The sequence below is a fragment of the Caloenas nicobarica genome, chromosome 4 (genome assembly GCF_036013445.1).
Source record: "Caloenas nicobarica isolate bCalNic1 chromosome 4, bCalNic1.hap1, whole genome shotgun sequence".
NCBI classification, from domain to species: domain Eukaryota; kingdom Metazoa; phylum Chordata; class Aves; order Columbiformes; family Columbidae; genus Caloenas; species Caloenas nicobarica.
This window is the reverse complement of record NC_088248.1, coordinates 69,262,475-69,288,387: the sequence shown is the minus strand read 5'-3', so window position 1 is coordinate 69,288,387 and position 25,913 is coordinate 69,262,475. Positions and strand designations below refer to the sequence as shown.

Below are 25,913 nucleotides of genomic sequence, written 5' to 3'. Positions count from 1 at the left end.
GAGAAAGGTTCAGACTTAGCTAAACTGACCTTTTCTGTACAGGTACCTATTTTCCATTGTCAGCTCAGGCACTGGAACTGCTGTCCAGCACTCCTTGGAGATACCATAGCCTGCAGACGATGCTGTGTATGATACCAGCATCCCACACCCCCAGCCTTCCACTCCAGGCACTCTGTTCAGGGAGGGGGGACAGGCACAAATGTGCCTATGGCCAAATCCAAGCTCTGCCCACCTGGGCCTGTGGCTGTACCCGCTTGCTGGCAGCAATACAAACCCTGGAAGAACCTAGAGCCTTGCCCCAATCTGCTTCCAGCTGGGGCGGCAGCTCTGGGAAAGTTGCCTTCATAAAGTTCTTTGATATGGGGAAAATCTACCAGAAGTACCAAGTGATGGGGGGGTGGAGGGAATAAGCCCTGAGAAGGAGAGGAAGGCAGCTGCTTTTCATCTCTGTGCTGGCTGGATTGCTTCTAGGACCTGTGCCAGCTTGAGAGCAGCTTGCTATCGCTATCTATACCCTTAGTTCCCCACTAGTAAATCTTCCCTGCAGCATTAATACAACTTAGTTGCGCTTAAGTCTTTTCCGTTTCTTTTGTTCAGCCAGGTTTGAGTTGCCAAGCGGCTTATTACACCTTGCGCTGAGCACAGAACGGCTGTGCAGGCTGCTGAGTGAGGGACCCCCCCAGCCAGCTCGGGGATCGCAGGTACCAACCGCAGGCGAGTTTGGATTTGTGAAATGGCTTTGTCAAACCCGCAGTTGCGTCCTGGTCACCAGTGAACTGCTGTCTGCTGAGCCCTGTGGTTGGGACGATTCTCCCGGAGCTGCTGTGTGGTCAAGCCCAGAGCTACATCACTTTGGTGTTTGGGGAATTTTGCCTGTAGCTTCAGTCAGCATTTACAAGTCCTGATAAACCTGAATAACCACAATCCAGGGCTCTTGCTTCAAAAACTTCAGGTGAAAATGATGCTTCTCAAAGCTTTAGTGAAGTAAACTTGTCTCTTCAGAATTCTGCTTATGCTCTGGGAATTTTTTTTTTGCTTTGAGAAATTGAAGGATTTATGGATTATAGTTGCCAGTGTTAGTGTCTGCTCTTAATTTTTTCTGCTTTCACACGCTTTCCACTACAGATACTGAAAAGTTTGTGTGAAGGGTGTATTTACACATATTCGCTCCCAGGACTCTTGCAGGGAGTTTTCAGTATGCAAAGTTCCCTGTTCTCTCACACGCCATCACCCAGTGACTGCTAGGTCACATCTGCATTAAAAGTCACATTTGTTTAGCTGAAGTTAGACTTTGAAATCTATTTAATTACACTGGTGTAAAACCGTTTGTGGGTGCTCTTCTGTGTGCTTTAATTGAAATGTGCATTGCACTGTTTTTTCTTTCAGAAAGCTGAATCTGTTTAAGAGTATCCACATGGGTTTGCAATTGGTTTCAATAAACAGAATTAAAACCAGGTTTTCCTCAAAATTGCTGCAAGTTTTAATGCAAACAGGGCCTTGGCGAAACTGAAAATCCCCTTGATTCTTTGGGAGTGTTTCTCTCCCCTGTGACATGCTTTTTTGTGTGTTCAAATGTGCTGCGAACCACTCCGCAGGTTCTCCAGTATCCAATCTTCTCCTGAAACAAGCAACCTACTCTGAGTTTAGCAGCCTCTCCCCTGCCCTGACTGGCTCTTGCGCTTCCAATCAGGCAGAGAGGAAACATTTAAACACGCAGCCCCTCGGCTTTGCCTCCTTGGCTCTGCTCAGAGCAGGAATCAGCCATGCAACTCAGCCCAGGTAAGGCCACGCTTCACGATTCCCGTTGCAGCGATGTTACGTTTGCCAGATTTTTTTTTTTTTTTTTTTTCTCAAAGCGCCTTGACTTACTCTTTCCTTCCTCACTGCACAAAGAGGGAGGGAGTAAAACCCTCCGGTGCCATGGGGAAGGCAGAGTCACGGTGAGAGCAATTCGCACCCAGCTGCTGCTTCGCCCTGGTACCTCCGACACCAGCAGCTCTCCCCAGTTGAGGGCTGGGATGGGAGAGGCTGGTGGGTGGGATAGGGAGGCTGTGAGGGGCTGTTGGACCAGCCCAGGTCCCTGTCCCGCTTCCGCACCAGCCTGGTGTGGATGCTGGGGTGTGCGGCAGCCCTCCAGCTCATCCTCTTGTGCAACTGGGCGCTGTTGGCGCTGGGCAGTGTAAGTGGCAGTGCCTAACGCAGCACCAGGTTTGCCAGTGATGAAAACTGTCACAGAAAATCCAGGAGGGCACACAGCTCCTAAAAACCTCCTCTCTACCTTTTTCACGTGCTGCTAAATTGCCCTGATGCCTGAGTGTGATTTTTCTGGCTGTTCCCCGTGCCCATGAATAACCCACCATGGCATGCTGGTTCCTTAGCTGCAGGACAGTTTTTCCAGTTGTTTGTTTTGAAAGCTCTTAAGAGCAATATACTATCAGCTGAGGTTTCTAATTAACTCTGAATAGCTAGTCTGCTGCCACTCAAGTATAATTCTCATTAGCATCTCAGCTAACAAGCTTCAGTGTTTGCCCTCCTAATTAGCTTCTGGTTACAAGCCTTTCCCTGTCCTAAGATGTGCTATTGTTAATTGCAGTTCCAATTGCTTTTACAGCAAACTCCTGCGAGACTGCTAAAACTGCTGGTTTATACAGGCTGATAGAGATCAATATTTGGGATCCTCATAACTGCGTGTTCTTTATTCTCCTCTAAGTGTGTATCTATATGTCATGTTTATGCAAAGAAGAGCAGGGGACAAAGCTGCAGCTTTTAAAGTAAGTGAGGAAATATTTTGCATTTTAGACAAGTGGTACGGTCTCAAACAAGTCTGCTCAAAGCAAAGTACAACTTTCACAGCTAATACTGCACAAACCACTTTCCACGGTCTTTTTTTTTCATGCAGCTGATTTTCTATGCCCACGAGTGCCCCACAAAGTGCTGTATTGATGCTGTGTTTAAAAAGCGAGTGTTATGTGTCTGTTGCCCAGACAGAGCATGTGTCAGGTTAGCTATTCCTTCCAGGCTGCTAGCTCAGGATGGTATTTCTGTGGAATGCTCTTAGCCTGGTTTAATGTATGCCTGAGTGCTGGATTAACCCCTTAGTCCCTGCAGCTCGGGAGGACTTGGAGCAGGTTTGGTGTCAGTGGGCTCCAGCCGCTGTGACGGGGCAGGACAGGCGGGTTGATGCAGCGAGCGGGGTGTGCGGTCACGCAGGTTTCCACTAGAGCAGATGGAGAAAGGTGGGTCTTACAAGTTTCACAAAATACCTCGTCAAGTGCTCATCCTACAGATGTAAATCCGTTCTGTGCAGACTTTCAAATCACACATTTACTTCTCAAAGAGAGGAAAAGTGTCGCTTGGCTTGTGAAGCTTCCCAGTGGGCTTCTCCCCCTGGATGTGGCCAGAGTCCTCCTGTTACCACTTTCTAAACTGAAACCCGCTTTTTGCTCAGGGCTCTGAAATTGGTTTAATTAATCAGATTCCATGTTTCCTACTGCTCTGGGTAGGATAAGAAGAGGACAGCGCTGAAACCAAATACAGAATTTTAGCACAGGGTGCCTGGAACCTGCTTTACTTTTGCTAAATTGAGGGGTAAGGTCTTGATGTCGCCAATACAAACTAACTTTGAAGATAAATATGAGTCTTTTTTATTTGTCTTGGGAAAACTACTATAATCCTGTGATGCTTTATGATGCTGTGACTGAAGGTTCTGGGTCTAGAGTCCCCTTATAGCAATGTACAGGTGTAAGGAAGTGCCCAGTCAGATCCAGTTGTAGTGTCAGGCTTTTGGGAAAAGGGACAAGTTCTGGTAATGAATACGCTTTGGTTCATAACCCATTGAAAAAAAGGAATTTAAATATGGCTTGCTCACATTAATAGCAAGAGATTTAGTTAGTCATAGAGCTTTCAAATCTGATTGCTTTAGAAAAATGCATAAGCATTTATTTGGACCTAAGGTAACTGGGCAAGTTGAAAGAGTGGGAGTATGTTTACACAGTGTTGCATATATCTCTGGTCTTGTTCATGTAAGATTTAATCTTTTGGTCATATATTGGCATTTTTTAGCTTAAAAAAAAATCAGAATTTAGAACACAGCCCTTGATGAGAAGCTGATTTTCTTGATTTGACTGTCTATATCCAATTAATGCGTTGGAAAATAAAAGTAATCATGGTGAGCAAATCTCAGTGTTTGAATCTATTTCACTTGCATATCAGAGGCATATTTAAATGAACCGTTTAAAATATTTTATCTGCAAAACTGAATTCCAAGTCACAAATATGCCGTTTACTGTGCTGAACTTCAGTTACAGATGGCCATGTAAAGGTAAGCACACTCATATGAGAACTTTTTTAGAAGCTTTAAAGTAAAATTTGAGTTCAGCTTTACGGAAAGAAACAGATTTCAAGTGAAGGACCTGTAGTGTAAATGTTAAATACAGAGTAAGGCAGGAAATTAACAAAGGTAGCAGAAAGAAGAATTCAGAACAAAGGGTTCTGATGGTAAAACAGAGAAAGACACAAAGCACTTCAGTGAAAACAAACCAAACCAAACCAAACACACACCACAAAAAACACCAAACGAAACCAAACAACCCCCCCAACAAACCCAACAAAAACAAGCAAACAAACAAAAATCCCCAAATAACCCTTTCAGATTAAAATTGTGCAGATTCTACCAACCTGTTACTCTGAGCCAGCAGACATGAGTTTGCATGTCCTGCAATGCAAAGGAGGTGTTGACTATTTTCTCCACTTGCTGTAATAATATTAATATATTTCCTTCTTCTCAGAAGGTCCAATTTGTCAGAACTTCAGTGCTCTTAGTTTCTGAGGGGAAAACCTACAAAGCAGACCAGAGCTTGGGCTGTAACAACTATACTGCCCTTGCAAATTGTGGAATAGATAAGGCTACATTCTAATGAGCTCTGTCCTCTTTGACATGGTTTGTGCTAAGTATTTTTGTTATCAAACCAGTTCGTGTAGTGCTGTCTTATTGCCAAATTTGTCACGTAAAATATTTGTCTTGATGTAAGCTAAATTGGTGTCGTGATCTTTTTTGTTAAGGCAGGGTATAAATTACATTCTGGGATAGAAAAATGGTGGTAAAGTACTATCTACACTGCCGGCATAGAAAGAATAGTGTTGAAATAACTCAAACGTACTGGTTGAGTAGGTTCCTCTGTACATCAGGTAGAGCCATGACTCCATCTGGTTCAAGTAAACGTTCACGGGGTTTTTTCAGTCTGAACATGGAGAGGATCTCATAACTGTAATTATTTCTCCTAATGAGACTACGATCCAGGCCATTTCTTGCAGCAGAACAGCCTTTCTGCATAGATGGTTAGAGAGGGCATCCCCTTAATTATTTATACTACACGTACCAGGTGTGCTGATTATGAAATTTCCCTTGAGGCTCCTGAAGGAAATGAAATCCTAATAAATGCATGAGGTAGTGCAACAATGCTAGAATCTCCTGGATGAAAATCAGTCATCTGTGTCCGCGATCCTCCTTACAGTGGTTTTTAGAAAACATTACAGAAACTAATCTTCTTAGACTTGTCATCCAAACTGTGCTGGAAGTGTGAAGAAACTGCCCTTCCAGGGAACTTCAGTGCTCTTTTGGGAAACAAAGAAAGGATAACGCTCGGGGAATACATTTTTTTAATCTCATAGATGTGGAGGTGGCAGTGTTGATACTGGTGTTGACTGTGTTCGTAATTAGTCTTATTGCACGGTGATGACTGAAACATTGTTCTGAAACTGTCTGGAAAATTCTCCTTATGAAAATGCTGGCTGAGAAAATCAGAGGACTCTGATTTGGAAATATGGACTCTTCTTGTCTTGGCAAATGGAGCGATTTCACTTGGAAGAGAGAATTGTATTTGTTTATGAGACGCTTGTTATCAAGAGTGTATTCAGTGAAATACAAGGGAAGAAAGGGCCTTTCTTTGCAAAAGAAATGGAGAAATACCAATGACAGTAAATGTAGGATCAGAAAAGGAGGAGAAAGAACCTGATGTGAGAGACAAGATGGAAAATGATGTATGAGTGTGAACCAAATTACTGTAATTAAGAAAAAAACAGCACTGGTTTTAAGCCAGAGCAATGTGCAGTGACCAGGGCAAACTCTGTTTTCTTGTCCCTGTGCAAACAAAAAAATCTCAGTGACATGGAAGACATAAATATAAGAATGATTCTTACATTTTTGTGGTTCGAAGGAACAGCTAAAAGAGTAAGGTACTTGCAGAGAACATGCAGTTGGTGAGAAGACATTATGAGCTCAAGGAATTTTGTATTGCTTTTTTGTCAAAAGGCTTGAGCAGAACTCCCTGAAAAGCTGGTGTTGTTCAATGGAAGAGCAGAGAGATGTTGGAAGTAAAACGACATCTTTCAGAAAGCGGAGGTCATGTTTGAACAGAGAAAATAGAAAAGAGCATACATTCAAGTTAAATAAGGCAAGTTAAACAAGGCAGGTAAAATCAATTTTGAGGAACACCTTGCTAAACTCACAGAAACAATGAGAAAACCCCTTCGAACACATGAAGAGTAGGAAGCCTGTCCATCAGCAGCCTTGATAGGTGATAGCAGTGTAATAAGAACACTCAAAATACATAAGGCTGCTACAGAAAGGCCAAATAAATCTTTGCTTTGCTGTTCATTAGAAAGGATCTCAGGGAGCTTTCTCTTCTGGAGCATTTTGGTGTCTGAAAGAGTGTCAAGAGCTGTTGTAAACTGAAAAGTCAGCAGAACATGTTTAGAATAACTGGATAAAATGCATAATACTATTGATAAGAATAGGTGGTAGCCATGGTAGCCAGCCAAGAGTCCCAAATGTGGAGTTGTCAAATTAATAGTTTTGTTTGATATGAATTAAATAATTACTGTGGCAAGTGAAGGTGGCAAATGTAATTGATGTTTAAAGGGCTATATACACTGGTAAATCTAGATTTTCTTGAGAAAATTTATGGAAACTAAAATGAAGACTTGAATTCGTAGAGTAAATATGATACATTGTGTAAATGTCAAAATGGATTTTGTAGAAGGAAGCTGTCACAAATCTGTGTGCTTTGAAGCCAAGCAGCCCATGGGTAGGGGTGATTCAGTTCAGAAGGTATAGCTGGACTTCCGAGGTCCCTTACTAATGGCCATCACACCTAAATTGTCAAGAAATAAAAGGGAAAGCACTCCTGTAGTTTTGAACTGGTTATGGCTCTGTTTAGTTAAAGGTAATAACTTGGAGGGTAGGAACTAAATAATCAGTTTTCCTATTGCAGTAAAGTCACTAGGCTACAGAAGTCTCTGTTGATATCTCTACTGTTAAATTATCTTCTAATGTTTTAGGAAAAAAGGAGAGATGACAAACTTTACATATAAGGAATTTTCAAGGTGGACAAAATTAAAACTGGCTGTGAATATTCTTCTCCATTTTCTCACCCAGTCTAGGCAATGCAAAGTAATGTATAAGGGAAAAGAACCATACCTATGCATCCACAGAGATGTAATCATTTGGGAAAAATATCTTGGTGTCGTTTTGAATTCTTCTTGGAAAATAATTAGTTCAATCCTTAGTAGTGCTCAAGAAGATAAATAGGATGTTAAAGACTTCACAGATAAAACAAAAAATAAATTTAGATTTGTGTGTAAATCCACAATAAGCCCAGGTGTTGCACAGTGTGATAACTGTGTCTTGAATATAGTAGAAGTAGAAACGGTACACAGAAATGCTGCCATAATGATGATACATACAGAATAGTTTCTGTGCCAAGAGAACTTAAACACACGCTTGGAAAGGACGCCTGGGGTCACCAGGTTCAGTGCTCTGCTGCTGCTGGCACCACGGCATACGGCTTTTTCATGTGTTTCTCAAATGCTGCCAGAGAATTGCCTGGCCTCTGCTTTGGATGCATTAAGCTTGCTCAGCTCTGCTTACATTGCAGTAGTAGCTGTGTCCTACTCTTGTTCCTTCCACCTCTCCCCCCCGTTCAGCAGTGGCATTTGTGCTGAAAACTGAGCTAGATTCTAAAACTAAAACTGGAAAGACTGCACTGTATATTGGCCTGTGGTATAATTCATTTTTTGATATTTAATTAAATAACGTGACAGGCAAGATTGGCCAGCATTGTTCTCCGAATGCCAAAGGCAATGTTAAACTTTGGAATGCTCCCACGCCATTGCAAATGATGAAAAAAATGGCTGTAGCAAGTCAATGAAGGCACACCTGTGTGGTTTTTCTTCTATAGCCAACAGGTGCTTGGCTGGAAGGACCATAAGCTGTATTTGTGTCCTTACACTCAGACACATAAAAATGTAGGATCCTCTCTTCTTATTTCTCAGGATAAAAAAGAACTCCAAGGAATTTAATCTCTGTACAACTGCGTGCTTTTTCCTAACGCAAGCCTCCCAAGCACTTTCTGATGCTCTGGGCACAGGGTATCGAATTCCACCGACAGGTGCCTTCAGAGCTGTAGGAGTCCAGCGAGGCGCTGGTATTTCTTGGCAGAGATGTTTAAATTATCACCTTGTTAAAGTGAGTGGGAACTCCTGTCTAAAAATCACCAGCATGGAATGATGCAGAATTTTAGCTGTAATTTTCTTATTTTGTGGGAGGTTTAGGGGCGCTTGTTAGCTTTTAACGCTGTTGGATAAACTAATGACTGTGTTGCTGAGATGAGTCTGAAATCTAAATCAAAAATTTGTGTCAGACTTTATTTCCAAATGGGCCTGAAACAAATTCTGAGGCTCCTACACGTATCTACTTATGAAATTATCTTGACAAATGTCTAAAATGAATTGCAAATATTTCCGTTTACTCAGCCTACTAGTCTAGCCCTATTTAGAGGGACATGTCCTCTAAATACATCCTGTTTTGTCAAAAAGTGTCCATTTTCTACTGTACAGCTCCAGTTTTTATAGTTAGTATATTTCAGTGAGATTAAAATGTACTTATTTTCTCAAAAGACTTATTTGCACCTTCCAAATAGTGCTACTTGTCCTTCCACTTCTTTCAAATACATATTTAAAGAATTGGAAGAAACAACAAAATTGAAGAAAATCAGGCTCACAGCATTTAAAAACACATGTATAGCCTTGCTCTTTAATTACATACTCTTCTAACAATTAAACATAGAGCTAGCTGTTACTTTGTTGTCTATGTTTGTGATAAAAACACATTGGCTAAGCATTGCTTTAAAAATTCCTTTAAGAAACTCCTTTAGTTAAATTTTTGCAGCTAAACTCTTTTAGATTGAGGATGAAGAAGGTGCAGGAAGCTGGATTAGAGACACAATAGTTAGTAAAACTATAGAAACTTTCTACGGCCTATTGGACTACAGAGAATCCTGCTTAACAATCAAGGAGCCCAGGGTATTTTTAACCTCAGGTTAAACAAACCCTTAAAAATTCAAGGTAAAAGCACTTTGGTGGTGATAAAGAGATTTTCAGCTTGACATTTTGACCCTGAAGTAATAGGTCGGGCCTTTGAATGGTGGGACCTGATGTATCTCTGGTGATTTTAAGAGGGCTTGTTTGCAAGACCTTGTTCCCTCCCCGACCCTTGTCCCTTGGGTTCTCTGCACTGATTTTGGCTCTGGCTCTAGGTACCCGTGTCCCATCCCACGAGCAGCTCCCACACTCTGCAAGCTCCAAACCCGGCCAGGGGAGTCAAACCTGCCCCTCTTGCCAAGGCCTCGGCTCACAGCCTTGCGCTGCTGTTTAAGATACAAATGATCGGTGCGGTGGTTTTCATGTAATAACTTAATTGTCGTAATACTCGCCTCAGAAGTGGTGGAACGCGGGTTTGGGTCCTCCTTCTCCCAAGGGGTATTCAAATCCACCTGCCCCTTCCCAGGCTGTAGGCAACCGCTCAGCCCTTCCTATTGAAGTTGTGCCACGGCGCGGAGAAGGATTCGCAGAGCCGGAGAGGAGAAGCAAGTGGGAGCCTGACTGTGGCCCATCGGTTGGGACCTCCCCTGTAAGGAGGTGGGGAGCAGGCACCTGGCAGCATTCCCAAGGCCGCTCACTACACGCTTCACATGAAAAAACATCCCTGGGATAAAAATCAAAACCGGCCCTGGAGGCAGAGTCCAAACCCCGCACCTCTCTCCACAGGGAGAGGTTGCAACCACCTTGGCCTGGCAGCGGGTGCTGTTTTCGTGCCACCCCACCCACATCCTCTTCCTCCAGCCACGTCTTTAAGTGAAGGTCGGAGCGGCTGCTCCCTCGCACTGGTGCCAGAGCCACGCTGAGGAGCGTGAGCTGTGCTCATCCCCCATCACAAGCGGGCTTTCACGGGCGTACGTGCTAAGAGGTTCAGCTCAGCCAAGATGGTGGGATCGCGACATGGAGGAAGAAAAACTTGAGGTACCCGAATATCTTCTTTTGGTGGAGAAAAAATGGGTTCCTGTGGACTCTTGGGCGCCTGATCAGTTAATCTCTTGGAGGAGTGGAGAAGTCACGGCTAATTTAGCCCTTGGAAATCTTTTCCTGTTGCGATGCTCTTTAGTACCTCTCTGGCTTTAAGGACCTTGCCTAAGTGAAGTGAGAACATGTTTCATTTTGAGATGTGACTGAAGGATGTGCAAGGCTGACTTTAGCTCTGGAGTGTCCGATTCTCTTTTGGAAATTGCTTCAGTTTCGCAGTAATTTAGAAGCTTTTGAATTTTTTTCTCTTGCTATCTCTGGCTTCTTCTTGTGTACAATAGAGTTAACAATACCTTCAGGACTCACCATGTTTTAAAAAAGATTTGTGATCCTCTGAAGGACAGCACACCGAGCTTTAAGCGTTAACTAACTAATGGAAGAGTTTGGCAGATGAGAGAAAAGTAGGGAAAAGTTGCATCTGCTGGTGGCCTGGCTGAGGCTGGGATGTCTCTTTAGAGATACCTTTTTGCTGGCAGCAGTAACATGTGGATGAAGATGTTTGCCATTTTCTTTTGGCTTGAAGTGAGTAGCTTTCAGCGCACAGGAGTGAGGTGGTTGAAGGGTTACGGGCCAATTCAAGTCATTTAGCATGGGGAATATATTTGTCTGCGCTGTTTGAAAGGTTAGAGTTTGCAAACCACACTAAACCCACCTCATCTAGACCTTTACAAGATAATCTTGGCTAAGCATGGCTGACCTTCCTCCTCAATTGCTCTGAAATGTTTCCTCATTCCCCTCCCCACATGGTGAATTGTTCTGCCCAACTTTTTCTCCCCCAGACACGAAGTTCTGCTCCGGCTCAGTGATCTGCTGTGAAGACTCCTGCGTTGACTTCAAGGCTCATGGAGGATCTTCTGTTCCTAGGACAGCAGGTACGGAAGGTTTTCTTCCATACCATAAAACCCCCCCAAAGCTATAAAAGTGTTTGTGTGTTGAGCCTGTGCCTCCCTTCTGCTCCACCTCTAGAATGCAGGGCAAGGGAACGGGGCCAGGTGTTTCAGGGCTGCAATTTCTGAGCGTGGAGAAGTTGCTGCGTTGTCTTCTCTTCAGCCAGAGGAGGCCGGGTTGGTCACTGTTTCAGTCCCTTGTACGGAGTTGCTTCATAGGTTTGTACCTTGTGGATAGAGGAGTCCACGTTATAATACCTGCTTTCTGCGGTGTTTGCTGATTTGGGTTTTTATCGGGTTTAACTGATCAGTACTTTGTCCTTGAAGCCGTTTGCTTTCTCCTGATGCGCTGAGGTTGCTGTGTGACTGGACTCTGTCAGAGATGTTAGCCAGTACATGGGGAGGAGTGTATTTTAAAATGTGTTGACTTTTAGCATTTCTTCATGGTTTTGAGAGTCCAACAACTTTTTGTTTCTCACAGTGGACATGCCTTCTTAAAGTCCCATGTCAGACTGGCAGTTGTTCTCATTGTCTCTCCAAGCTTTTACATGCAGAATGTTCTGATGAGAATATTGCTTAAATACAGACAAAATAATTTCTCTTTTTGGTGATTCTTACGTAAAATTACAGCACACATTAAAACAACTTGTGGTATCCAAGAATGTTTTTGATTTTTAGCAGTCTTGGATTTGTCCTGAGATGATGCGGAGTCTATAGGGACATGCAATGCATTTCTGAATTTTTTGAGGGAAATTGAAGTGCTCTTCTACGTCCCGGGGGTTATTCTGCACATAGTGACATTTTCCTGCGCTCTGCTATGAGGCGATGGCCTGGTCTTGCTTCCGCCGTCCCTTCTCCTCCTCTTCCAAGACTTATGTTGGAATAGTTGTTATTAGAAATCAGCTAGATAAAATAATGTTTATGTGTATATATAAAAAGATATTAAAGCATGTGTGTATATGTATATACATATACGTGTATATATATGTATATGTATAAATAAAATAAGCAGTGGCAGAGATGTTGGCTCTCTGCCAAAGATCAACACAGTCAAATGTAAATGAAAACCTTATTCATGAGATTTACTCATGGTTTAATGTGGTTTCATACAGAATTGAGCATTTGGGAATGAGAGAGTTGATTTTTGACCATTTCTGAGTGTACTGCAATCGTACCATGTTAATCTAAAATGAATGTGCTCTTGCTTTCCTATATAGTAGCATGCCAAAAGTAGTGGGAAGCATCTAAATGATCTTAAAAGAGTGATTTCAGAAAATTTGACTGATAACTCACACCACCTGTAATATTTTAAATGCTTAGATGGGAACTTGCATGTGATGCCTGCCTGAAGGGGTTCTCATTCGTAGGATAAAAAAGACATAGGGAGGCAGAGTAGAATAGAGCAAAATAATGTTTCTAAAACATTTACAGTAATGAGATGTATAAAATACTCCCAAAATATTCCCAACAGTTGTGGTGAGCAGTGTTCAGGGTTCTCTTCTGCCTTTGCAGCAGCAGAAACCTGAAAATGTGTATTTCTGTCAAAGCAAATGCTAGTAAGAATATATCTGATCCTGCTTTTGGGACCATGATTTTTATTACAGAGTGAAGTATCTGGTTCTGACATTCCAGGGAGTACTTTCCATTGCTTCAAAACCTTTTTGGATTTTTCTTTCAGCTTTCATCTCTGATTAAATGACTCCTTAACCTTGCAAGGCACTGCAGAAGAAGCACGTTATTTTTTTCGTCTGGGGTTCTGCTGTGACCCAGCATTACGGCTCTTCCCCAGCGGCTGGTGGAAGTCTGGATGTCAGCTGTGGTTATCTGATAGCCATGTACAATTCCCAGAGAGCACTGAGCAGATCAGAGGTCAGGGATGGAGCTGCAGATCGGTCAATGAAAAGAATTTGGTTGTTGTGGAAGCAGGCTAAAGCAGAGATCCACATGAGTTACAGTAGCTGGGTTTTGGCTGAGTGTCGTGGTATTCTCCAGATTTTAGGAGGCAGAGAAGATCAGAGAGTTTGTCAGGAATATTTCACATAACGTCAAACAGCTCTTGTTAGACTTGCCGCTTTGTTTTCAGAAAAGCAAGGTGATATTTTGGACGTTTACTATCGTGGTTTTGCTAGACTGGTTTTCGCAGTCAGAAGAAATGGATAAGGGATTGTCTCGTCCCATTTGTTAAGGACGTCCGAAGTCCTCATTTGCCAGATGTGTGTTGGGACAACATCAGCACCACTGTCCTCCGCTTCTTTCCTGTGTTTTATGTACACGGGCCAGACATGTCCAGCCACTCCAGCTTGTGTGTTCACTGGTCCTGCCAGATCAGCACTTCAGTGACGTTCTTCGTAATGTATTCACAAAAAAAAAGTGATAAAACACTCCGTAAGAGGCCTCAAGGAATGATTAGTTTAATCTTCAATTAGTTCCCGCTGAGACTTGATGAGAAATCATTTGAAAAGGTATGCATGAGCTTTATTCTAATCTGCCTGTCCAGTTGTCATGAAGTATAGTGTGCAGAGAGGAAAGATGGTGCAAATGGAGAAAGCCATGACATTAGTACAGAATATTTTAGACTGCCCATGATGCGTTTTTTGGTCTGTTTGAGTGGCTTCAGCCACGGGGATATTGCTACGGGGCATTAAAGACAGTGTGGGGCAAGAGTCAGTGGAGCATGTGAGCCGTCACTATTGGGTTAAAGTTGCAGCATATTAGCAGAGAAGAATATTTTCATTTATTCAGCTGGTGAGATGCTGACAAGAAGCAGTCATACTTGTTCTGCCCTTGGTTGGGAAGCTTTGTGGATCGGCCTGTTCAGCTCTTTTTAAATCCACAGCAAAACAGGAGCTAAAGCCAGTCCAAGTAGTTTTCACAACACACTTCTACGGTGAGGTGAGTGAGGTGGGGGGAGAAAAGGACTGACTTCCACAAGTCCTTTGGAGTTGGCTGGTTGCCTCTAGTAACCAGTCGCACAAGAGTGCTTCCCTTGGGAACGCACTATTGCTTTCTGCTTGCACATCACATGAAATCACTGGCCACTTTTGTTAAAGAGAATGAGACCCTGTGTTGTGAACTGGCTTGGTTTTTTGTAAATTGTTTAGTCTTGTCTCTGTGTAATCAGATGGTCGTTCCTTGTTGCTTTATTTAGAAGGTCTCTGGTCCTACAGTCATGAAAACTGTTTTATACAACCAAAAAATCCTATCCTTCTGAGCAATTGAAGACCTGCTTAGAACACGGGGATCCAAAAGCGCTCCTTCTGGCTATGCAGAAATCTGTCAATTGGGTGTTTAGAGATGAAACAGAACAAGGACTCCCTGGTGCCATATACATGGACCCCCTTTGGACAGCTTGTCTGTTCTTGCATCTTGATGCTGGATGTCTCCTGCATCTGCGTGGTTTCAGGTTCCATATGTTTTAGGTCTGCACTCCCTGCTCAGACATCTGGATTAGGTTTCTTATTTATGCTGGGTATGCCCAGCCCCCTGTGGAGTTTGGCTGGAAACAGGTAGGCTCTGCACTGCTGAAAATCTGGTCTGTAGCTCTTCAGTTTTGTTACTATTCAGAATAACCTTTGCTCACCTACTGGAGGCAGCATTACTGCCAAAAGAGTCATTTGTGTGCTTGCTAATCTGCTGCAGGCAAACTGAGTCCAGTTAATCCATAATTTAAACTAATCTTATTGATTGCACTTGCATGATCTTCTCAGCAGGAGAATGGGTGGCGGCAGGTACTCTGTCACTCCTTTTGGTAGTATTACCTTTGCTTTCCCCCAAATCTGCATCAGGGGAAGTTCAGGTTGGACATTAGGAAAAGGTTCTTTGCTGAGGGGGTCATTGGTCGCTGGAACAGGCTCTCCAGGGCAGTGGCCATGGCAGCAAGCCTGTCGGGGTTCAAGGAGTGTCTGAATGATGCTCTTAGTCGTATGGTTTAGTTTTAGGTAGTCCTGCGAGAAGCAGGGAGTTGGAATTGATAATCCTTATTGGTCCCTTCCAACTTGAGATATTCTATGATTCCAGGAATACGGATGTTGCAGGTGGGCAAGCAAATCATGCTGCCTTCCCGTGCACACACCGACACTTATTCTGGGCACATCCTCTGGTTTATGACACTGAATGCCATGTTGAATGGAAAGCACCGGGGAGGATTTTAAAATCACTGGTGGTATTGGACGGCTGGTGTTGGACGTGGAAATGTTTGCATCCAGAAGTGGTTTGTGGGCGTACATTAGTTCGGGAGAACTTACGAAAGGAGGCAGATGGACTTCCTCAGGCTGACCAGAATGCTCCTGTATGCGACGGCTAGAAAATGTTTCTCTGATCCTTGCGCTGATGGGTTTGCTGGCAGCATTTTGCTGAGGCTAAGTGGGGAAGCAAATACACACTCCTTGCTTTAGTGATAGCCAAAACAATAGTAGCTAATGCCCAAATTGGAGGACTAGTTAAGCCTGGAATATAAACTGAACTCTGGTGGCTGGAGAGTGGTTGGAGCAGAGTTGTGTCTGATAAGAAGCGGAGAGCCATGGAGAGGGAAAAATGGCTGGAAAAAGCCAGAAGTCAATGAGGAACATAAAAGCAATTGCAGTACAGGCTTGTGGTGATGGCAGCGAGACAAGATGCAGCATCCCTGAGCAGAAGGCTGGGTGGAGGGGCACACTTGAATGTGAGAGGGGAAGAAGACCCATCCTGGCTGTCCCTGGGATGTCTAGGGAACAAGACTGTGGCTGCTGTAAACCAAGAGGAATCGCAAGGCCCCAAATCCTGCCGAACCACTTTATGTTAAGAGGGGCAATTTTATATGCATATCACAATAAACCTTTCTGCGTTGAGGTGAGTCGTCCTCCTGCCTATCACGAGATGCGACAGCTAGCGCTTAAGTTCCCAGTGCTGCGTTTGTCTTGGAGCTGCAACTCAGTGTCCCGGTAGCTGAAGAATTTGTGTGGATCATCTGCACAAAGGCAGAAGTCATCCTTTTGGGGGAAGCATTTGCAAAAACAGACCATGCAGAACTTCACAGGCCATGTGGCTGCACGGTCTCTGTGGGGTGACATGGAAACACGAGCTGCTCCTGGAAACCCTGCGTGTTTTTGCTGCGGATGGCAGCTTTTCCGTGTAGTGCTCTAATGGGGTGCTAAACTCCTCTGAAACACTTTGAGCATGGCATTGGGAATAAAGTCAAGACCAACCGTGACTTCCAGTTCAGTCCCTTGAAAGGCACATGTGTTCCCCATAGAAGGACAGGGAGGTGCTGTGGGATGGCAGACGTTGCTGGCAGCCTGTCCCAGAAATGGCAGCAACCCCTTGTATGGTCTCAACTTCCATTAGCCATCACTTAAGCAGATAAGCGCTTTGGCTACAGCTTTAGTGCTGGTGAATTTGGTTTTACTTATCTTTTTGGCAGCTCTCAGATCAGGCAGCCTTTTATGAGTATTGTCTCGACTTTATAGGTTGCAACACTTTTCTCGAATTTCCCTTCCTGAGGCTGCCTCGCAATAACACACAAAAACCATTTACATTTTAGTATGTAAATCTTTTATGAACTGATACGAAAACCTCCTGTGCCCTAAATATTTTATCTGAATTTTTTTTTTTTTTTAAATCTTCTAAATTTTCCTCTGCGGAGCTGGAGAGCTGAGTGCACCCTTGCGAGGGGAAAAGCCCGCAGCTAGGGGTAGTCCAGGGTCTCCAAGCAAAAATGCAGAAGAGTCAGAGGAGCTCCTGCCTTTCTCAACTTGGCAGACATCTTTGATTTTTTTAAATGCTTTTTATTTTCAAAACCTGTGGCTGATTGAACTGCAGAAGAGCAGGACCGAATCCCACCACTGTCCCTCACCGAGACGAGCCCATGAGACACGTAATTCCTGGGCTCACCTAAAGCGCGGCTGCAGATAGATGGCACGGCATGGCAAGGGCATGGCATGGCAAGGGACCAGGACCAGAGCCTCCTACATCCATCGTGGGCCTTGGCAGCGAGTCAGGGAGAGGCAGCGTGGGATGCAAACAGCTGCGAGGTGGATGCAGCAGGCTGCCAAGCTAGTAGCAAGGTCCGAGCGGCGAGGCTGAGCTTCTGGCAGGGAATTGCCAGCAACTTGCACTGCAGTTTTTCTGAGGTTGCTGGAAAAGGGCCCAAACCATTCTCCTTTCTGGAAGAACAGCAAGCTAGAACCCATCTATTCAATGCAGCTCTCATGCTTGCTACCACAATGGTGCGAAAACTTGCTTAGCTGGAGTCCTGTGCCAATGCCTGCGCTTGGCTCGCTCTCATCTGCTTGAATCCAGGGCATGGCTTCTCACTAATGGATCAATGAACCTCCTTCAAGCATTTATTTAAATACTGCTACTTTTTATGCTGCTGTTAGGAAGGGATGACGCCTGCAGCATTAATTCTTGCTGGGGCAGAAACGACGTTGTGTACGGTCACAGTACCACCACGGTCAAACCAGCTGCCGACATCTGTTTTTTTGTGACATGGCGTTTTTCTCCTGCCCAGCTGAGTCATGGGAACCTCAGCACAAGGTTTATTTTTCTTCTTTTGTGATGTGTCTCAGATCCAAACTGGATTAAATCACGGTCTGCGTCTGAAGGGAACTGTTCAGAACAGGTTCTCAGAAGAATTTACTTCTGAAAGAGAAATATTTGCATAGCAGTTTGGGGCCAGTTTTTAATGAACTAGATACTTTCCAGCGTGTAGCTTGCTAAAATGTGCTAAAACCCGAATACGGGGAGGTGGACTTATTGAGTAACACTCATTAGTCCAGAAAAGGAGTATGCCTGATACTACATGCTGCAGGGTTGTTCCACATGCCAAGGACCTGCAAATGAGTTCTTAAGAGTAAGAAAATCTCAAAAATACTCTTGTTTACCATAAATTGAACTGGGAGTATGATGCATGTAGAAATGATGTCTTTGCTCTCTACACTATACAACTAAATTTTTAAGAATATTGCTGGTCTCTCCCTGCCTGCCTGAAAATTTAGGATCCTGTGTGACTGAAAGGCCATCTAGTCTGGCATCTTGCCCCCATATATTGTAAGTGCCAGACATTTTGGGAGTGGTTATTCCTAACTTGTGGACATAAGGGTCTTTTTTTCCCCCAAGATACTAAACTAGAGGCAGTAGCATGAGTGTTTGTGTTTCTGCTAAACTTAAAAAAAATGCAAAGTAATAAAAAAAATTCTTAGTACTGTAATTTTTAATCTAATTACTACCAGCATTACCAGTCCATACCTGGTTTCTCAAAGCAGTGGATTCCTTGGGATCCCTGCAGTCTGTGAGCTCCTCCTGAAGACCCACGTAATTCCAGTTCTCCCCCTTGTCTGTGCTGATGCTGCCTGATCTGACCACAAAAACTGCTGAAGCCCCATTTCCCAGCTTGTCTGCATTCACCTCGCTGTCTCTCACCACTCTTCTCTCTCCAACAGAATGTCTGTGCAAAGCTGGCTTCCATGGTTACTACTAAAATAGGCAAAGGAGATATTTTCAGTCAGAATCTGCCAGTTCAGCAAGTTCAAAATGCTTTTGGGAAATGTTCTGATGGCAGTGAAATTCAAGCAGGACGTGGTCTAGCAAACCGAAATCAAAAACCTCTCCAGCTTCCTCCAGCTCACCTGCACCATCTCTGACCACTGGCCTCCTGGGCTGCCCAGTGCCCTGCTCTGCCCTCAGGGAGCCCTGCCGCACACCCCCGTGGCAGGGCTTTCGTTTGGGAACAGTAATTTTTCTTGTTCTTTTTGTTTTAAGTGTTGACATATCCAAATCTCCTCTGGCCGGTGTTAGCCAGGATCAATTCCCCTCAGCCAGCTTCCTTCAGAGCACCCATTTCTGTTAGACCTCTTCGCAGGTATTATTTACTTTAGGTGTACATCAAAGCTATTCAACCATGCAATGGCTTTTGCTTTTTGTTGCTGTCCCTCCTGGTCTGTCCTGTTTATTTCCCGTGTGGCATGTCCCAGTTAGGTTGCAGAGCCTCTGATGAAAGGGACTGTCCTTTTTTTATGTACCTCGAGATACCTACTGTACTTCTGCAGCCTAAATATATTTTTTTCTTTTTGTCTTTGTCATAGGACCTCCTGCAGTTTGGTGAGCTTTTTGCTTCCTTTACGAATGCTGTCGTAGCCCTCCCTCGCAGGTTATAGGACCACATCAGCTGTGGTTCACGTGCAGTTTAATAGCACTGACCCGATGGCTCTGTGTTCGGAACCCTTATGGTTTTCAACAGCTTCTGAGCCTTTGCAAACCCACACGACTCCATCACCCAATGAGACCAGCAGACTGAAGGGTGCGTGGACCTTATCAGAGTTCCCAAGCCCAGCTCTGCTGTCTGCAGGCTGTTTCCCTACCTTAGGGTAAGCTCCTGGTTTCCAGCGCTCCCCTGAGCACAACAGCTTCACTGCCATGGACCCGCTGGTTTCATGGAGGAGAAAAGAAGGCACCATCTACCTTTCCCTGCCCATCTCCTCTGGCCAAGCTTTTCAGAAGCAGCGGAAGAGTATTTCTTCTCTCATCGCATTTATCGGTCTTTGCAAATTGCAGTGTGCAGCAATTAGAGACACTAAGCCCCATCATTTTTAGTAAGACTTTAGAAAGTGAGCATTTTAGCGTGGGGGGCAGCAAAATGTGGGGCAGGAGACAGCTTCCCAACACCTGCGGGCAGCTGCGTTGAGCTTAAAACAGTATCCCAGTGCGATGCAAAACCCAAATGCTTTGTTTTTAAACAGACACATACATAGAAGGGGGGTGGTTAGTAGGTCGAGAGAGGTTCTCCTTCCCCTCTACTCTGCCCTGGTGAGACTACATCTGAATATTGTGTCCAGTTCTGGGCCCCTCAGTTCCAGAAGGACAGGGAACTGCTGGAGAGAGTCCAGCGCAGCCACCAAAATGATGAAGGGAGTGGAGCATCTCCCATGTGAGGAAAGGCTGAGGGAGCTGGGGCTCTGGAGCTTGGAGAAGAGGAGACTGAGGGGTGACCTCATCAATGTTTATAAATATATAAAGGGTGAGTGTCACGAGGATGGAGCCAGGTTCTTCTTGGTGACAACCAACAGTAAGACAAGGGGTAATGGGTTCAAGCTGGAACACAAGAGGTTCCACTTAAATGTGAGAAGAAACTTCTTCTCAGTGAGGGTGACGGAACACTGGAACAGGCTGCCCAGGGAGGTTGTGGATTCTCCTTCTCTGGAGACATTCAAAACCCGCCTGGACGCCTTCCTGTGTAACCTCATCTGGGTGTTCCTGCTCCGGCGGGGGGATTGGACTGGATGAGCTTTTGAGGTCCCTTCCAATCCCTAACATTCTGTGATTCTGTGATACTTTTACACCCATTTAAACACAGTTATCATGGTGTGCCAGCACTGAAATAACCAGAGGATGAACACATGCTCTGCAGCCACTATCCGGTTTCCAGATTTGCTATTGCCCACACATGTGTTACGCTCCTGGTGGGCCAGAGTGGAGGAGTGAAAGGAGCAGGGGCAAGCCCGTGCTTTGGACGACCTTGCTTTTGACAGCTTGCCCTAAACACAAAAGGCTACGAGCAGCTTTGGTTTTTGAGTTAAATGGAATCAAGACGTTACTGCATGCCCTACAGAAATACCGCTGTGTTTTAGAGAGTTGGACCTGTGTCTGAGGGGTGATGCATACTCGTGACGGCCCTCCAGCAAGGACCTCCTCCTCCCAGCGGCACTGCTCAGGGTCGCTGCCTAAAAGGGTGTTTGCTGCTAGTAATGCTAAAACTGGGACCAGACCAATTGTTCTCAAGACTTACCTGAACCAAAACCAGTGTACTTCCATTTCTGAAATCCAAATAAGCAGCAAACTGTGTGTCAGCACCTCTCTAGACAGCTGCCCATTTGGTTTTCACACACGGTATATTTAGGAGAAGTTTCAGAAGTTTCCTGTGTCCTAATGGAATAAATTCTGATTTTCCAAGAAGGTGCTGCCTGACTTCTCCTACCACAACCCACATCAGCAGGATCAGACACGCTCTTTTGTAATCACAGTTTAATGGCTCGGTTTATGGGTTGAGCTCCAGTAATTGACTGACTAGGGCCGTTATCTCCCTGCAAACGCAAGGGAAACCCCCTTTCCCTAAAACTTGGCTAAAGGAAGTTTTATTTGGCATGTATTAGCCCACACTTGCAAAGCTGAAGGCTGTATACGCAGTTGGTTAGCACAGATCACTTCGAGTATCATCAACAGATATGTTAGGATTAATGGAGTTGTCTGAGCTGTCTGTAGGCAAACTTCATTACATCCACATCTGCAAATCTGAAACACTTCTACCCTGTTTGGGTTTTGTTATCTTTAGAGATCCCCATAAAAGATGGAACAGCTGCGAGCGCTGTTATTCAAGCTGATATATAATGACTGCAAAAAAAGGTAGGGCGTTTAGACAGATGATATGAAGAACAGATTTGCAAGAGGATCATTAAAGTCATGTTCCTCTGAGCTCTTAGGAGCAGACGTGCACTAAAAGGAAGGGCATGAGTGAGATCCTCAAGCCCACTGAGGACAGTGTTCGTAAGAATATCTTCTAGACTTCTCATCGCGGTGCCTGTCAGAGCAGGGACTGGGGTGAGCAGGAGAGTGGAGGAGGAGAACAGCTTCCTCCTACAGAGGAAAGTCATCTACAACAGTGTCCTCGGAAGCTCCGTTATGTATTTTAGTGGTTTCCAATAGAAGAGACATCCTTATTTTCTTGAAGAGAACAGTTACGGCTGCCCCAGTCCTGGGGAGGGAGTGCTCTCCTGCTGTGGAAGGGCAGCTCTTCCCCAAAGGTCCCGTCTCTGCTGCTTCTCCTGACCCAGGGACCAGGACCAGGGCTTAGTGACTCCCGGAGACCACGCAGGTCTGCAGAACACCAGCAGAGAGAGGTGCAGCCTGGAGAGACGTTTTGTTTCCTCGCCTGGCTCTGGTGAGGACTGCGGGGATTATTTGAGGGTAAAAATGTTTTCCTTGCTTCCAGCTCCACATAGGGAAACAGTCACTTTGTCAATCACTTGTCACTGTGCTTCAGCGAGGCAGAGGAGACGTGGATTCTCCATAATTAACATCAACAACTTTCTCAGAGGAGGGGACAAAACCTGAGCCCTGGAAACTTGGATTCCCTTCTGATGCCAAGGGGAGGGGAATTAGGGAGGCATTATTAGAAAGCATTTCTTTTATTTAGCAGACGTTAAATAGCACTATGCCACTATATCAATCTGTCAATAACACTAATAGGAAACAGCGTATAGAAAAGTAACGAGATGAGAATTGTACAGGGAAACAACCGTTCCCCCCTGTGCAGGATGCCGGGGCTGGGGCTGGGCACGGTCCCTCAGACGTGCGGAGCACGAGGAGCAGCCGCGCGTCTGCCGGGCACGTGGGGCTGGAAAGGGGATGGAACAGTCGTGGACCACCACAAGAAGAACTTGTTGCAGCTGGACAGGTTCTCTCCCACCCTGCCCTGGTTGTCGTGCTTGAAATGGGATTAAAAAAAAATCTTTAAAGCCGAGACCGTACGTATCTTTGGGTTTTTACAATGTATATATCATGCTATAGGTTTCGGTGGTGTCAATCAACATTTTCAGAACCTGGGTGGATTAAAGTCTGGAGGGGAAAAACAAACCTCTAATGGATGATTAAAGGTTGAAAAGCAAGCTTGGCTTTGCAGTAGGGTGCATTGGTCCCAAGTCAGCCCCAGCACCACAACAAGAGACACCGGTGTTGTTTTTCTCCTGGCCACTGCATTGCTGCCTTAGAATTGTCCTGGTGATCCCCAGCCCCTACAGCCGGCCGAGTTTGGTACGGTTGTATTAACATAGCTACATGGCACCCAAGGTTAAGTGATGGGAATTTCAGAACAAAATAAAACAACAAATTACTAAAATGAACGTGTCACCAGCTGATCCTCTTCTGACCACCATCTGTCCCCTGATCATGTGATGTCTCCCAGCTGGCCACCCAAGAGACAAACCATGCAAGATCATCACCACAACATATGCTGCTATTTATACATTTTTAAGGTAATAGTTGCTAGGCTGTCATATTACTAGTTAAAAGTAGTTATCTGGAAGGTAGAGGATTTTTTTTTTTTTTTTTTTTTTTGTTAAGGAAGCCAGTGACTCAGCAGGTATATTTCTGACAGAGACATGTTCAGGGTTGGAGCAGTGGAAGTTCTTATGTACAGTACGTGTGATTTCCTCCCACCCCCCTTATTCTATGGTATGCTGTTGTGCCTTTTGTAATAAACAGTGGAATAAATAAAACAGAAAGAAGGCAACAATACTACAAATTTTGCTAGTGTACCTTTTAGGGACGTTATGTGCTCTTTTTGCCATCTCCAGGATGCAAACCAAGCTGTGCATTTTTAAACTATTGTTAAAATCAAGGATGCGGTTATGAGAAGACTTACAATTTATAGGATACTTAAGCATTAAGGATTGAGGCACAGAACATTTCCTGGGGATTAAGGACTGACTGGGTGAGCCTCGGGCCATTAACCCCTGCCTGTCATTAATCTTCAGGAAATGCCCTGCAGTGAGGTGGTTATTGCTCTTACATGCTGAAACAGAAAATAATAATAATAATAATAATACCAGAGATCCGTGGTTTATTTATTTATATTTTACATAACGGGGCTATGTTTGGACTGTAGGAAATTAACATCTTTCTCTCTAGCTGGTCATGCCGCTTGAATTAATGCAGTTCACGCATCTCGCTGTTTCGTGAAAGATTATTGTCGGATCGCACGAGTGTGAGCGGGGGCAGAATTTGGCCCACTCCTCGTGTTGCACAATATTTAATACGATGAATAAGCACTGCTTCTCTGGTATAACTGCTGGCAGAATTTAGCCCTATATAGAAACCAGCTCGAAATGCTTGTTTTACAGCAAAGCAATTTATTCACAGTTCTAAGCATCTCACAGCCTTTTTTTAACTCATTGAATAATCCTTTTAGGTTCCCCATAAAGCAGGTGAAACGCTTCTGCTGCAGTCCTAAGGCAGAACACAGGCTGCATAAATAGCATCTAAATTACTAGGAATACAAAATACACATACAGTAATACATACCTACAAAGGCAAATTCATACTGACAGGACTGCAGTGTGTGCTTATCAGCAGCAAAACATCTCGGGGAAAAAGAAAAGTGTCTTTATATTGAAATTGTATATACATTTCTCTCTATATTTAAACACTTAAATACTGTTTTGTGCATGTTCTTAAACCCAGACGCAGGCTCCTTTTTAATGAGCCTGCCTGCTTAAACATTTATTAGCTTAGAGATGTATAGTTTTCATAAAGCTGGCTGAAGCTTTTTGCAGAATATCTTTGCAAAAAAAAGAAAAGGCTTTTTTTGTGTGTGTGTACATGGCCTCAGTCCTTGCAGCCTCCTAGAGAGTCTGTCAAGGCGCAACTTAAAAGCTCGTTCAGGCGACCATGACCCCCTGCTAGCAGATTGTCTGCCTAAAAGGTAAGAAAAAGCTAAAAAAGAAGTAGAAACTTAAAAGTAGCTGCTCAAAGGCTGCATAGATCTTTTTTTGTTAAACCTAAAGTGTTTAAAAGCTTTAATATTGATGGCCTGTCAACTTTGTCCTGATTCTTTGGCTTTCAGTTAAAAGGTTTTTGTTGTTGTAGCTTATGCAGTTGCTCTGTTGCTATGGAAACGTGACATCAAAATGACGTTTCTCTGTTTAAAAGCTTTTAACTAAATTCCTGCCTGTCAGATGTAGGCCCCATTTTGTGCACTCAAGCTTCAAGCTGTTGCAAAAAGGTTTCATATGTTCTGTTGTCATTCAAATTCTTTATCTACATATGCATGTCTTGCACTACAAAAAACCTGAACTAAAAACTCAATCTATATTAAGTGTCCTCTTTTAAAACCCTTTTAGGTCAGTCAGCAATGGCTGCAGCAGAAATTCCCAGTTACATTGTCTCTTCTCAGACTGAGAAACACAGGAGGGCCAGAAACTGGACTGATGCAGAAATGAGAGGTTTAATGCTGGTTTGGGAAGAATTTTTTGATGAGCTGAAACAAACTAAAAGGAATGCCAAAGTTTATGAGAAAATGGCTAACAAACTCTTTGAAATGACTGGAGAAATTCGCCACGGAGAGGAAATAAAGATAAAAATTACAAATATGACATTCCAGTACAGGTAAGCTTCAGTTAATTCTTTTTATTTTAAGAGATTTTAGCAGGGGCAACGCCGTGATTTTTGCCTTTCAGAAAGAAGTCTCCTACAGGAATTCTGTCGATAAAAGATTAAAGATTGTTCCTATCGCTTTTAAAATTCTCTCTTGCCAGTGCTGTTACGTCATTGTTAATTTTTTCGCCCATTTCATGTCAAACTCCGGGACAACTTTGTTTCTTTATAATTAGTTAGTGTTGTTATAATGCAGAGGGATGGAAATGTATTTAGTGGGGAAAAGAGATTTATTTATTTTCTCTCTTTGCTGAGGGGACTGGTTGTGTTAGGTTGGCAGCAGTTCCCTGCAGTGAAACTCCTGCAGTTTGAAGTGGCCAGTGAGAATCGGTATTGCAAGGCAAAGTTTAAAAAAAAAAAATACAGAATAATGTTTTTGGGGGGGGGGCTGAGGCTCCTGGATTTTGTTCTTGTGAGTTGAAGAGTTAC

The 25,913-nt window shown here is 44.0% G+C and overlaps 1 protein-coding gene across 1 annotated transcript in view; it reads left to right on the top strand.

The window, feature by feature from the left end:
• Positions 1–1,763: 1,763 nt before the first annotated feature.
• Positions 1,764–25,913, top strand: part of MSANTD1 (Myb/SANT DNA binding domain containing 1) — a 42,962-nt gene continuing 18,812 nt past the window's right edge. The window contains exons 1-3 of the mRNA XM_065634735.1: positions 1,764–1,779; positions 11,196–11,288; positions 25,172–25,436. Coding sequence (XP_065490807.1) covers positions 1,764–1,779; positions 11,196–11,288; positions 25,172–25,436 — 374 coding nt within the window. The remainder of the gene's footprint in view (positions 1,780–11,195; positions 11,289–25,171; positions 25,437–25,913) is intronic.